Genomic DNA, 13,281 nt, shown 5'->3' with positions numbered 1-13,281 from the left:
CCAGCTGTAATTTGGGGGGACTTTTTGGTGGCAGCCCCACAGTAACAGAATGGCTTTCCCTGGGAAGACAGCTGGGCCCCCTCATTGTTGATCTTCAGAAAGCAGTTGAAGACAGCATTATTTAGTACTGCATTGGACTGCTGTAGCTTTTGTTCTGGCAGCCATAACTGGAGTTTTGAAAATGTGACTTTTTATGGGGTTTACCCATAAAGAGAAGGGCAACGAGGATGATTGAGGGATTGGAGCACCTTCCTTATGAGGAGAGGCTGCAGCGTTTGGGACTCTTTAGTTTGGAGAGGAGGCGGCTGAGGGGGGATATGATTGAAGTCTATAAAATTATACATGGGGTAGAAAATGTTGACAGAGAGAAATTTTTCTCTCTTTCTCACAATACTAGAACCAGGGGGCATCCGTTGAAAATGCGGGGGGGGGAAGAATCAGGACTAATAAAAGGAAACACTTCTTCACGCAACGTGTGATTGGTGTTTGGAATATGCTGCCACAGGAGGTGGTGACGGCCACTAACCTGGATAGCTTTAAAAGGGGCTTGGACAGATTTATGGAGGAGAAGTCGATCTATGGCTACCAATCTTGATCCTCTTTGATCTGAGATTGCAAATGCCTGAGCAGACCAGGTGATCGGGAGCAGCAGCCGCAGAAGGCCATTGCTTTCACCTCCTGCACGTGAGCTCCCAAAGGCACCTGGTGGGCCCCTGCGAGTAGCAGAGAGCTGGACTAGGTGGACTCTGGTCTGATCCAGCTGGCTTGTTCTTATGCTCCTATGTTCTTATGTCCTTACCTTTGTTTTTATGGTGTTTTTTTTTACCATGTTCACTTTACATAGTAAGCCAATTCGATTTCCACAAGGGGAAAAGGCAGCTAATAAAGACTTCTAACGAACAAACAAGCATTCATTACAAAAAGTACAGAAAGGGATAAAAGGTCTGAAAAGAAGGGGCAGGCTCAACACTCCGGCGGTGAGAAAGATCGTCTTGGAAAACAGGGTGACGGCCCTTTCGGCAGAAGCACTGAGGAAATCCCGTACCTGGAAAGAGTTGAAGAGAATTTCATAGTGCATCTGGATTTGCCAGAGAATCCCTGTCACTTCTGTGTACGGCACGGCCATAAAAACAATATAATGAACTCCAAACAAAGGCATCAGGACCAGGGTGGATTTCAGCAGCTTCCTGCAGGAGAGAGCAGAGAGAAAGGAGGAAAAGCTAGGCAAAAAATCCAAACTCCACATACACGCTACAGGGGTCAGTGCTATCAGTCACAGACCAGGAAAGGGATTTGGGCGTCTTAGTGGATAGTTCCATGGGAATGTCAACTCAATGCATGGCAGCTGTGAAAAAGGCAAACTCTATGCTGGGGATCATTAGGAAAGGAGTTGATAATAAAACTGCAAAGATTGTCATGCCCTTATATAAAGCCGTGGTGCAACCGCACTTGGAGTCCTGTGTTCAGTTCTGGTCGCCACATCTCAAAAAGGATATTGAAGAGATAGAAAAAGTGCAGAGAAGGGCAACGAGGATGATTGAGGGACTGGAGCACCTTCCTTATGAGGAGAGGCTGCAGCGCTTGGGACTCTTTAGCTTGGAGATGAGACGTCTGAGGGGGGATATGATTGAAGTCTATAAAATTATGCATGGGGTAGAAAATGTGGACAGAGAGACATTTTTCTCTCTTTCTCACAATACTAGAACCAGGGGGCATTCATTGAAAATGCTGGGGGGAAGAATTAGGACTAATAAAAGGAAACACTTCTTCACGCAACGTGTGATTGGTGTTTGGAATATGCTGCCACAGGTGGTGGTGATGGCCACTCACCTGGATAGCTTTAAAAAGGGCTTGGACAGATTTATGGAGGAGAAGTCGATCTATGGCTCCCCATCTTGATCCTCCTTGATCTCAGATTGCAAATGCCTTAGCAGACCAGGGGCTCAGGAGCAGCAGCAGCAGCAGAAGGCCATTGCTTTCACCTCCTGCCTGTGAGCTCCCAAAGGCACCTGGTGGACCACTGCGAGTAGCAGAGAGCTGGACTAGATGGACTCTGGCCTGATCCAGCTGGCTTGTTCTTATGTTCTTATGTTCTGGTCTGTTCTTACCATGTCTTTTGTTGCCAGCAAACACACCCATGGGCTAGCTGTGCTGTGTTTGGCCTCAGAGCCCTCTGCTTGTAATGCAAAGGTATCTTGTACCAGAGAGAATGACCCACACGAAGTCCGTGGGAGACCATCCTAAATCTGATACTCAGGACCCTTTAGGTTACAAAACAATCTGATGCCTCAGAACACCACAGACCCGCCGAAAGGATCTTGGATCGGGTGTGAGCGCATGGGAACATCTGGTTCTACTAAGAAATGGCGTTCCCTGGGGGAATAAGAACTGCCTGGAAATGAGGCGGATGGGGAGGAGGGGAGGGAAGGCGATTCCCTGCCAAAGGTTGTTGTGGGACGGCGTGGAGGCAATTACCGAGGAGGCACCCACCGCTCGGGGGCCTTGCGACTTTCCCTTCGCCGGCAAGCGATAGCGGCCGGGTCAGGGCTTGGAAAATCATCAGCCAAAGAGCGGAGCGCTTCCAGACCATAATTAATAAGCAGCATCCAACGGCGTGAAATAAATCAATAGGTAAATGATAGGCCTCAGTGAGGTTGGAAAACCAAGGCTGGCATTTCCCAGGGCTGGTTCCAGCCTGTACCCGCCTCATTCCTGCTGCTTTAAATTAAACATTTTCCTTCCAAATTTTTAAGCTTGCTTTTTTTTTTTGGATTCTAAACAGACTGAGCCCTATTTGACATATGTGAACGTTCGCTGGCCAACACAACCGCATCTGAGCAGTTGAGGCCGAACAGAACGCCGAAGATTCGGGAGTCTGAAAACGTTGCCTCCCTGAGACGTTCTCCAAGAGATCCTACAGCCCAAGCAGGGGACTGAGGGCAGCTAGAAAGGGGATGGCTGGCATCGAGGCATCATCTTGTCATGCTTGGGGACCCTCCCAACAGAAACAGCTTTGTATTTTTTAAGAACTTCAAACTCCTTGTTATTAAGAAGAAGAAGAAGAAGAAAAAGAAGAAGAAGAAGAAGAAGAAGAAGAGGAGGAGGAGTTTGGATTTATATCCCCCCTTTCTCTCCTGCAGGAGACTCAAAGGGGCTGACTATCTCCTTGCCCTTCCCCCCTCACAACAAACACCCTGTCAGGTGGGTGGGGCTGAGAGAGCTCCGAGAAGCTGTGACTAGCCCAAGGTCACCCAGCTGGCGTGGGTGGGAGTGCACAGGCTAACCTGAATTCCCCAGAGAAGCCTCCACAGCTCAGGCGGCAGAGCTGGGAATCAAACCCGGTTCCTCCAGATTAGATACACGAGCTCTTAACCTCCTACGCCACTGCTGCTCACAGCGGCGTAGGAGTTTAATGGTTGTAGTGCAGGTTTTAATGGATTGCGTCACACTGGTCTTTTAATATTTATGCTGAAGCCGCATCGAGGGGGCGTTGTGCTGGGAATGAAGGGTGCTCTCTCAGCCCCACCCACCTCACAGAGTTTGTTGTGGGAAGGGAAAGGAGATTGTAAGCCCCTTTGAGTCTCCTGTCACATTGACTACACAAGATGACATATTGTTCTGATAAAGTTTGTTGTGAAAAACTATTACAAGAAGGAGAATATTACCAAATGGGTAGCAAAATTCTGTCTATTCATTATGAAAAAGAAAAAAACGATCTGAATAGGGCATCCCCCCTAGATTCTTTTGTTTTGTCTAGTATTTTTATGCCGTTTGGTGTGTTTACAATGTATAACGATATATAGATGGATAGTGCTGGAATACGGGAGAGAGATCTGCATTCTTGTTTCGTTGTAGATATTTTTACTAAATTGGAGATTTGTAATATATTTGGTCATTGACTGTGAATAAAGTCGTCTTCTTCCTTACAGGAGAGAAAGGGGGGGGGATATAAATCCAAACTCCTCCTCCTCCTCCTAGGTTCTTGTTGATGGGAGCAGCAGTGGCGTAGTAGGTTAAGAGCTCGTGTATCTAATCTGGAGGAACCGGGTTTGATTCCCAGCTCTGCCGCCTGAACTGTGGAGGCTTATCTGGGGAATTCAGATTAGCCTGTGCACTCCCACACCCGCCAGCTGGGTGACCTTGGGCTAGTCACAGCTTCTCGGAGCTCTCTCAGCCCCACCCACCTCCCAGGGTGTTTGTTGTGAGGGGGGAAGGGCAAGGAGATTGTCAGCCCCTTTGAGTCTCCTGCAGGAGAGAAAGGGGGGATATAAATCCAAACTCTTCTCCTTCTTATATGGAACTTCTCTGATTTGTGGGAGGGTCTACAGTCCCTTTTGTCCTTTCAGAAACCTCATTCCTCTCTTATTCCAGCTCCCCCCTCTTGAAGAATGGAGAAAAGGGCCATTTACTTTACCTGTATTGTTGTCTCGCGTCGCATCTCCCCGCGTTTGTTTCTCGGAGTTTCGTTGCTAGAACTCTGATAATGTTGATAAAAAGGATAAAGTTTGCCTGGAAGAGAGGGGGATGGGGAAAAAGAGATCTCTTTAAACCCCTCTTTGGCGACTGATATTACTCAGCAATAGCCCTGCAAGGGAGACCTAATGATTATCACCACCCCTACTGCATCTCCCAAGAGAGCAGTTTCCCTAAAGCAGTGATGGCGAACCTTTTTGAGACTGAGTGCCCAAATTGCAACCCAAAACCCACTTATTTATTGCCAACATGAGAATTTAACCTGAATACTGAGGTTTTAGTTTAGAAAAAAACAGTTGGCTCCGAGGCGTGCATTACTCGGGAGTAAGCTTGGTGGTAGTCGGTGGCTTTGCTTTGAAGCAACCGTGCAACTCCTCCAACGGGTGAATCACGACCCTAGGAGGGTTTCCTCAGAAGCAAGCCCCATTGCCAGCAACCGAGCTTACTCCCAGTAAAGGATCGCGCTTTAGTTCTTCGCATGAAAATCAGTGGGGTTTAACAGCGCTTAACAGGGTTACCTACACTGCTTCCCCAAAACTAGGTCTTAGGTTTAATGCTAATACTCGAGCCTGGTGGCCCAGGCCAGCCTAGATGTGTGTGTGTGTGTGTGTGGGGACTTTGTGCGTGCCCACAAAGAGGGCTCTGAGTGCCACCTCTGGCACCTGTACCGTAAGTTTGCCACCACTGCCCTAAAGCAATACAGGAATTTCATGCAACAGGTGAGATTTGAACTGAAGCATCCTGATTTGTAGGTCCGACCTCAGCAGGATTGCTAGCTGTGAGTTGAGAAATTCTTGGAGATTTAGGGATTGGAGACTTGGAAGAAAGAGGTTTGGAGAGAGGTACCACAGGGCCCATCCTCCAAAAGAGTATTTTTCCCCCCAGCAGATCTGATCTCTGTTGTCTGGAGATCCATGAAGTCCCCAGGCCCTTCCTGGAGATTGGCAACCACTCTGCACCTTCCACTCCCTACAGATCCTGCAAACATCTAAACAAGACATGCATTCCTGCAAACACAGGCGAGCTGCAGTTGGCGCATCTTGCATTGATTCGAACAATTTATTCCAAACATCCCAGCTCAGCCTGCTGCCCTTTCAAAGAAATCTCCCTCCAGGTTTTTCTGGCTTAAATGCAAAAGTTTTGCATTTAAAGACTGAAATGCAGTAGAAGGAGAGTGCACAACTTCTTGGAGAGTTCTGGCCATCTCAAAAAAAAAAAACTGAGCCTGAGAAAAAAAACCCAACAGCGTGCAGCTGAGAAAGACAACATGCTGTTCAGGGAATTAAAAATGCAGCCGAGCATGCAATTCCGGAGCAACCCCAGAGATTAAACCTGGAATGGGCTTTGCCGCATGGGAATTTTCTCAGTGGAACGGCAAAATTTCCATCCAATTTATTGTCTTGCTGTAATTGCAGTATAAATTTCAAGGCCCGTTGGCAGCTCACTGCAACGATCCTGCCATGTTTTTAAAATCATGATTTTCTTCCTCTCCTCTCCAAGCACCATTGTGTGGTCTGGACAATTGGCTTCTCCCGGCTCTTTCTTTCTTTCTTTCTTTCTTTCTTTCTTTCTTTTCTTTTTCTTTTTCTTTTTTAAAAAAATCCCTGCGCTACCAGCAAAAGAATTTATAGGGATCAGAACTCTTAACGTTGCGAAAGACCGTCCGCATCTGGGCCTCTGAGTTTGGCAGGATTCTCGTTATTTTTCGCCTGTTGACTTAATTGACTGAAATTCTTCATACCCCCCTCTCGCAACCACAAGGCTCTTGAGGTGGTTTCGGGAATTAAAAACATCCCAGAAAAGATCACGGCCAATGAAAAGCAACCGACCCACCGACAGCAGCAACTTTCAAATGCAAGATGAATAAGCAAGCGGTTTAAACTTTGAAATGCTTCAGGTTAGCAGTAGGGGGAAAAATATATATGAGGAGGACATATACATGCCTCAGCAGAACGACAGATCTGATTCCGTATCGTTAATTGACGGATAAAATGGCAGCTCTGGATTGGAAAATTCCTGGAGTTTTTTGGGGTGGATTCTGAGGAGGGCAGCAACAGTCCCTCTAAGGCCCCTTCCGCACCTGCAGAATAATCCACTTTCAATCCACTTTCAGTGCACTTTGCAGCTGGATTTGACTGTGCGGAATAGCAAACTCCACTTGCAAACAATTGTGAAAGTGGATTGAATGTGCATTATTCCTAGGCCGACCAGACGTCCTACTTTTGGTGGGACAGTCCCGCCTTAAAACAATTTGTCCTGCGTCCCGCGGGTTTTTCAAGTGTCCTGATTTTTGGAAGGCTGCCGCACTGCCTTCTAGGGTGCAAGGCAGTGTGGCAGCCTCCCACGCGTGCGGCCGCAGGAGCACACGGCCTTCTGGGGCGCTCCTGTTTCAGGGCGGGAAACGGGAGAGCCCAGAAGGCCGTGCGCTCCTGTGGCCGCGCGTGCATGCGCCCGCCTACCCGCCTGTCCCGGTTCACAAAGGTGACCATCTGGTCACCTTAATTATTCCGCATGTGCGGAAGGCGCCTAATTGTTCCTGGTTGCTACACGGAACTAACAAAACACTGCATGGAATCGAGCAACCAGGAATGCTCTCCCTTTTCTCTGTGGCACTAATATGGCACATGCGCAGCTTACAGGAAACATTGGGGGGGGGTGCAGGGTTGGTAAAGGGAGGGTCTTCAATGGGGTGTCATTCCATTGGTTCCACTCTCCAAAGCAGCCGTTTTCCCCAGGGGAACGGAGCTCTATTGTCTAGAGATCTGCTACAATTCCAAGGAAATCTCCAGGCCTCAGCTGGAGGTTGGCAATCCTAGCTCTGCTGGAGGGAGGTAGGGGGGGTTTGGGACATTCTCTCACTCTCCTGCTCTGCTTGTAGTTGAGGTAGACAAAGGTAGATTTCTTTCCCTCACGCAACGGGCTACAAATATCTGATTGCGAGTGGGAAGACGGAGGCTCTGGGCTGGAACCTGTGAAAGTTTTCTGTTGGGTGATTCAGTAAAATTACTTCGCAGGAAACCCTGAAAAAAAAGCCATATCTGCTTTTTTCCAGCTTTTTCTTTTATTGATAAAAAAAAGGTGTATTTGAAATGGCTTTTTAACCCCCCCCCTCTTCTGCAGCCATTTCCCAAGTCCAGGTGGGGGATGAGAGAGAGATTGGGGGGGGAGGAGGGAGAGATCTCCATGCAGGATCTGTCCCCTGCGCCTGCTTTTCGGTCCCTCTGGGCTTGGAAAGCACATGCAGGGGCAGTTCTCTCCCCCCTGCTGTTTCCAAAGCCTTGAAAACTGTCGAGTTCAGGTTTTCTTAACTCGAATATTTTTGGTGATAGCCAAATAGCCAAATAACCAAATAGCCCAAATAGCCAAATATTCGGTAATAGCCAAATAGCCAAATAACACCTGATGGATATTGGCTTTATTCAGCTTTACCGAAAAATTCTGTGTTAAAAAAACCCGAACCTGAAATTTACCGATCCTTTATATCCGTGCTCAAGCTTAGTGAACAGCAGCGTGTTTCTTCCTCCAGCGTAAGGACCTTATACCCACCCTTACGTTTTTCCTGTGCTCTCAACAAAAAAAAATCTTCCTGAAAATATGATTGTCAGTAGAAAATCTCCAACTCACCATCACAGTTATTAGAATTGGCACTTGAATGAACCACTTGAAATATCTGGCACTTAAATCCCAGCATCTGCAAAAGGAGAAACACCCCTGAAGCAAAACTGAGTTCATGATGACCACCTGTGTTCCCGTTTCTCACTATTCTGCCTGTACCTCTCTCTTCTGCATTGGTTAGACCTCTCCTGGAATATTGTATACAGTTCTGGGCACCGCAATTCAAGAAGGATATTGACAAGCTGGAATGGGTCCAGAGGAGGGCGACCAAAATGGTAAAAGGTCTGGAATCCATACCCTATGAAGAGAGGCTTAGGGAGCTGGGGATGTTTAGTCTGGTATAGAGAAGGTTAAGAGATTACATGATAGCCCTGTTTAGATATTTGAAGGGATGCCATGTTGGTGAGGGAGCAAGCTTGTTTTCTGCTGCCGCAGAGACTAGGACCAGGAGTAGCAGGTTCAAAGTGAAAGAAAAGAGATTCCACCTAAACATAAGGAAAAACTCCGTGACAGTAAGGGCTGTTCAACGGTAGAATGCACTACCTTGGAGTGTGGTGGAGTCTCCTTCTTTGGGGTTTTTTAAAGAGAGGCTGGATGGCCATCTGTCAGGAGTGCTTTGATGGTGTGTTCCTGCATTGCAGGGGGTTGGACTTGAAGGCCCTTGGGGTCTCTTCCAACTCTATGATTCTACTGCTTAACATTGGGGAGTTTCTTATGTATTTTTATTGCATTGTGAACCTAGCCTTCCTCCAAGGGGCTTAGAGTGGCAGACACAGTTCTCCTCTTCTTCCATCTTATCCTGACAACAACCCTGTCTGGTGGGGTCAACCGAGAGACACTGACTGGCCCAAGGTTACCCACTGGCTGGGAGGGACTTACAATCCGGGTTCCCACAGTCTGGCTCCTTAACCGTTCATTCCACCTCCTGACAGACATAAATAGTTCTCCAATCTTAAATGTTATCTTTACAACAATCCTATAATGCAGCCCCATTGAAGTGCACCCCCTCCAGGCCAAAACGTGAAAAAAACCACAAAAAATACCAAAAAAATCAGATCCAAATTTTTTGGGTGTACCCAAATATTTGGGTATATCCGAATATGTTATTTGTCTAATTCGGGCATACAAATAAATCCAAATCCGAATTTAACCGAATTTCTAGGGTATTGACCAAGAATATAAATGACAGAATATTAAATATTGTTAAGACAGGCCAGTATTATTACCCTCCGATGGGAGGCTTTCCCCACAAAGTGAGGTTGTTTTGATTTGGTGGCCAGATTCCCCCCCCTCCCAACGATCGGAGATAAAAAGGCAGTCATTGAATCAATTTAAAAAGCAAAAAAATCCCCATCTCAGACTTACTCTGTGTCGGCTAATGTGGCCCTTAAAGTTGCCCAAATTGCGACAAAGACCACTGGGAGTCCTGCAAGAAACAGAAAGCAGATGTGGGAATTAAGGTATTTTTAGCAGCACCGTCTGACAGTTACACTTGGGAAGGGGAACGAAGTTTTAGAAAGGAGGTCGTCATTTAATTTTAGGAGGTCGTCATTTTATTGAAGACTGTGAAGTTTTGGGATGTCTTTTCCTGGCCTCGTTTCTTTCCCCTCCCTATTTTTCCATCTTCCCCTGAATGGCCAAAATCAGCGAATGACTTATAATGTTACAGCCGGAACAGAAATGGAAAGTATCAATTTTTCAACCTATCCCTTCAAAGGTTTTTTTAAATTTCATTTTTATTAAATTTATATCCCACCTATTCCCAACCAGGGTTGGGCTCCGGGTGGCTTGCAAAGAGTAAAACGTAATAATACAATCAAATGTAATAGATTAATATGACTAAAACCTAAGTATAAGATCTCTTGATGCCAAATAAAATAGCAAGATCCTACATAGCCTTTATTAGACATCTCCCCACCTTGGCAGTTCATCTACCTTGTCTAAGGATAGGGGAGAGCAAAGGGGGTGGTAGTTGGGAGGACACAAGATGGAATAAACAGACAACAGGTGGCTCAACCAAAAGCCCAGTGGAACATTTCCATCTTGCAGGCCCCGTGGAACCATTTAAGGTCATGCAGGCCCTGGTGTCAGCCGACAGAGGCCCCTTCCGCACATGCAGAATAATGCACTTTCAATCCACTCTCAATCCTTTTTGAAGCTGGAATAGCTTTGTGCAGAATAGCAAAATCCACTTGCAAATAATTGTGAAAGTGGATTGAAAGTGAATCACTGAATCATCCTCCACGGGTAGTATAGGGAAGTAGCAAAGATCTCTTCAAGTTGAGGTTTTGGCCCGGCAAGATGTGATCTGGTACGGCCTCTATCTTCTACCCACCCTCTCAGTTCAGGACCTTGTGCGGCTTCATCTATTATCAACTGATCCGTCTGGTTTCAAATCTATCTCCCGCCCCTCCAAATCTTACACCAGAATGCTGAAAAATATCTGTAACACATTAAAATGGCGCCTAAGCAAACTTTACTTCCTCCCACTCTTTTGGGACAGACATCTTGATTTCCACACACACACCCATTTTCTGTCAGATGAAATTCACCAGTTTTGCCGTCAGGGGAAACCTGATCAGATCCCGGCCCACACAGCTGGGTCAGTTTATTTGCTTCCGGGTTCAATACTGTGTGCTGGTTGAACGCAAAAGCCCTCAATAGGTTGGGGCCAAAGTGCCTGAAGGATTGCCTTTCCCTCAAGTGGCATTGGAGGAGCCGTATGCATTTATTTTAAAACATGTAAATCCTGCTGTTCACCACTATCTTTAAGAGCGCAATGTCAATGTTAGCCTAAATAAACTCAAAAATACACATGTTGCACTCTGGCTGTGTCCAGTCTTATATATTGATCTTACATATAATTAAACAACTTAACACTTCTATTTGTATTTACATTTCCTTATTCGATTCTTTGTTCGGAAAGAGATGCCCGCTCCCATCTCTGCCTTCTGCTTGTCTTTCGGAAGGCAGAGATGGGAGCAGGCAACTCTTAACAGAGAGCCAATATACCCATTAGAAGCCTCAAAGAACTGTTGGAAGTTGATTGAACACACTGACATACTGAGGAAGATGCACGAAAAACATTCTATACGCGCGAGACGTTTTTATGTAGAACCTACAGAATTGGAATATGGACTATATGGAACTGAAGCTTTGTTTCTGAACAAATGGACTAAGTGATTATTTATGTTTAGATATAGGAGTTGGAAGACTTATGCTGTATCTTTAAGAACTTTGTCAGAGAAATAAGGAAATGTAAATACAAACAGAAGTGTTAAGTTGTTTAATTATATGTAAGATCAGTATATAAGACTGGACACAGCCAGAGTGCAACGAGTGTATTTTTGAGTTTATTTAGGCTAATCCTGCTGTTCAGTCATTCAGCTAGACCTCTACAATCACCCGTGAGTTCGTAGGGTTCACGTAACTATAAAACAGTCCCTCCCTACTAGACACGGCTGAATCAGTTGACCAAGCGTTATTGTATGGCTCTCTGCATTTGATCTCGACACATAATCCCAACCTTATAATTTTTCTCCCAGCAGACCAGATGAATTTTATGCCTCCCGCCTCCTTTCAAACTGTTCTAACAAAATCATTTGTGAAGGGGCCAAATTTTGCATCCCGGCACGTTTAACCAGAAAGCGGCTGGTGAAGCCTTTTTAAATTAAAGATGTCTGTATCGTTGAAATCAGCCTTTGAAATTTTATCGAATGCAGATATGCCGATGACTCTGTGTGTCAATCTCGGCTGAGCTCTGATTGCAACCAAGAAAGAACGAGCCACACAAGATGAACTGTAACCATACGTCCATAAAAACGCCCTCGGAGCGAACAGAAGAAAATGAACCAAAAGTCTTGGGTGCCCCCAAAAAGTCATAGGCCAAACGCAGCGCTTTACAGGCAACCCGACAGATCACAAAGTAATCCCACCATGTGGCTGTAGCTGTTACAGAAGCCACACTCTGCTGGGATGAGCAGCGAGGACAGCGTGAAAAAGGCCCACGTTATTGCCACGGGCATTTAAGTGCATCATTTCAACATTACTCTGTCATCCAGATTAATTCTGTCGTTATTTTATGCTCAGCAGTTACACCCATGCAGACAGACCCATAAGGATTGACTCCCAGGTTTCCATGGAAATGGCCAACATGGACGGCCACGCCGACATTGACTTCCATAGTATCCACATTGTATGCGCTGTGCATCTCCAGTTCTTACACACAGTGTGTACAATGCAGGTCCTATAAGGCCAGGTCCTCTCAGCTGCAGCGGGCAAAGGGCTTGTCAAGAATTGAGGTCCTGCAAAGCTCTGCTCCTCCCCCTTCCTGCTTAGAATGAACCACAGGAGCCACATTTCTCTGTTGGTCCAATCCGCACACACGTCAGGTGGCTTTAAGGGTGCACGTCAGTGATTCCTTTGCATTGCTCAAGAGTCTCCCCAACCTGTCCTGCTTTGGAAGGTAAACTCATCTTAGCAGAGGTGGGATCCAGCAGGTTCTCACCAGTTCCCGAGAGTGGGTTGCTAATTATTTGTGCGTGCCGAGAGGGGGTTACTAATTGGGTCCGCTTTTCCGTTAGAAATCCCATTAGGTCCAAAAATCATAAAGTCCTGTTGTTTCCTATGTGGCTGGTTAGCGAAGGTAGAAAACGGGATCATTCTCCCTGTTGTTGGGCTGTTTTAAAAACATGTTTTAGAAACATGGTAAAGTTCCTTGTTTAAGGAAAGTATCCTTCTTTTGATTTCTAGAAACAAAATGAAGTATTTGAAAGTATTAAGTATTTGACAGGCAGCCAATTAGAGGAGAAATAGTTGTTTCTGTTGGCAGCAGACGATAGGACTTGCTCGAATGAGTTTAAATTATGCATAGAAAGATACCAGCTGGAAATTAGGAACTTTTTTTTTACAGTAAGAGTTTTTACAGTAACAGAGAAATTATTAATGCCCCGCCCCCGGAATGCCCGGACATGCTCCCGCCGTGCCCCGTTCAGCCCCATTGGCGCTACGCCACTGTTTGAATCCCACCACCATGGGAACCTGTTACTAACATTTTTGGATCCCACCACTGCATCTTAGTCTTTTTAGCTTCTTTCCTCTGGTGGGCTCCAGATTCCCAGCAGCCCCAGCAGCTCCTTTCTTGGTTGTGCCTCATATCTGCCCTCCACACCTGTTTCTATGCCTCATACCTGT

At 46.1% G+C, this 13,281-nt stretch overlaps 1 protein-coding gene across 1 annotated transcript; it reads right to left on the bottom strand.

Annotated features, from left to right (window-relative positions):
• Positions 1-968: 968 nt before the first annotated feature.
• Positions 969-12,113, bottom strand: LOC125425368 (parathyroid hormone/parathyroid hormone-related peptide receptor-like; the record flags this gene model as incomplete). Its single annotated transcript, XM_048482982.1, has 6 exons — positions 12,024-12,113; positions 10,641-10,725; positions 9,454-9,514; positions 8,098-8,164; positions 4,415-4,509; positions 969-1,187 (listed from the first exon to the last, which is right to left on the bottom strand). Coding segments are annotated over exons 1-6 (617 nt in total), but the record flags the coding sequence as incomplete, so codon positions are not given.
• Between the last annotated feature and the right edge of the window lie 1,168 nt (positions 12,114-13,281).

Source organism: Sphaerodactylus townsendi, unplaced genomic scaffold (assembly GCF_021028975.2).
Source record: "Sphaerodactylus townsendi isolate TG3544 unplaced genomic scaffold, MPM_Stown_v2.3 scaffold_333, whole genome shotgun sequence".
Classification (NCBI taxonomy): Eukaryota; Metazoa; Chordata; class Lepidosauria; order Squamata; family Sphaerodactylidae; genus Sphaerodactylus; species Sphaerodactylus townsendi.
The sequence above is the reverse complement of the archived record's forward strand: the minus strand, read 5'-3'. Positions and strand labels throughout refer to the sequence as shown.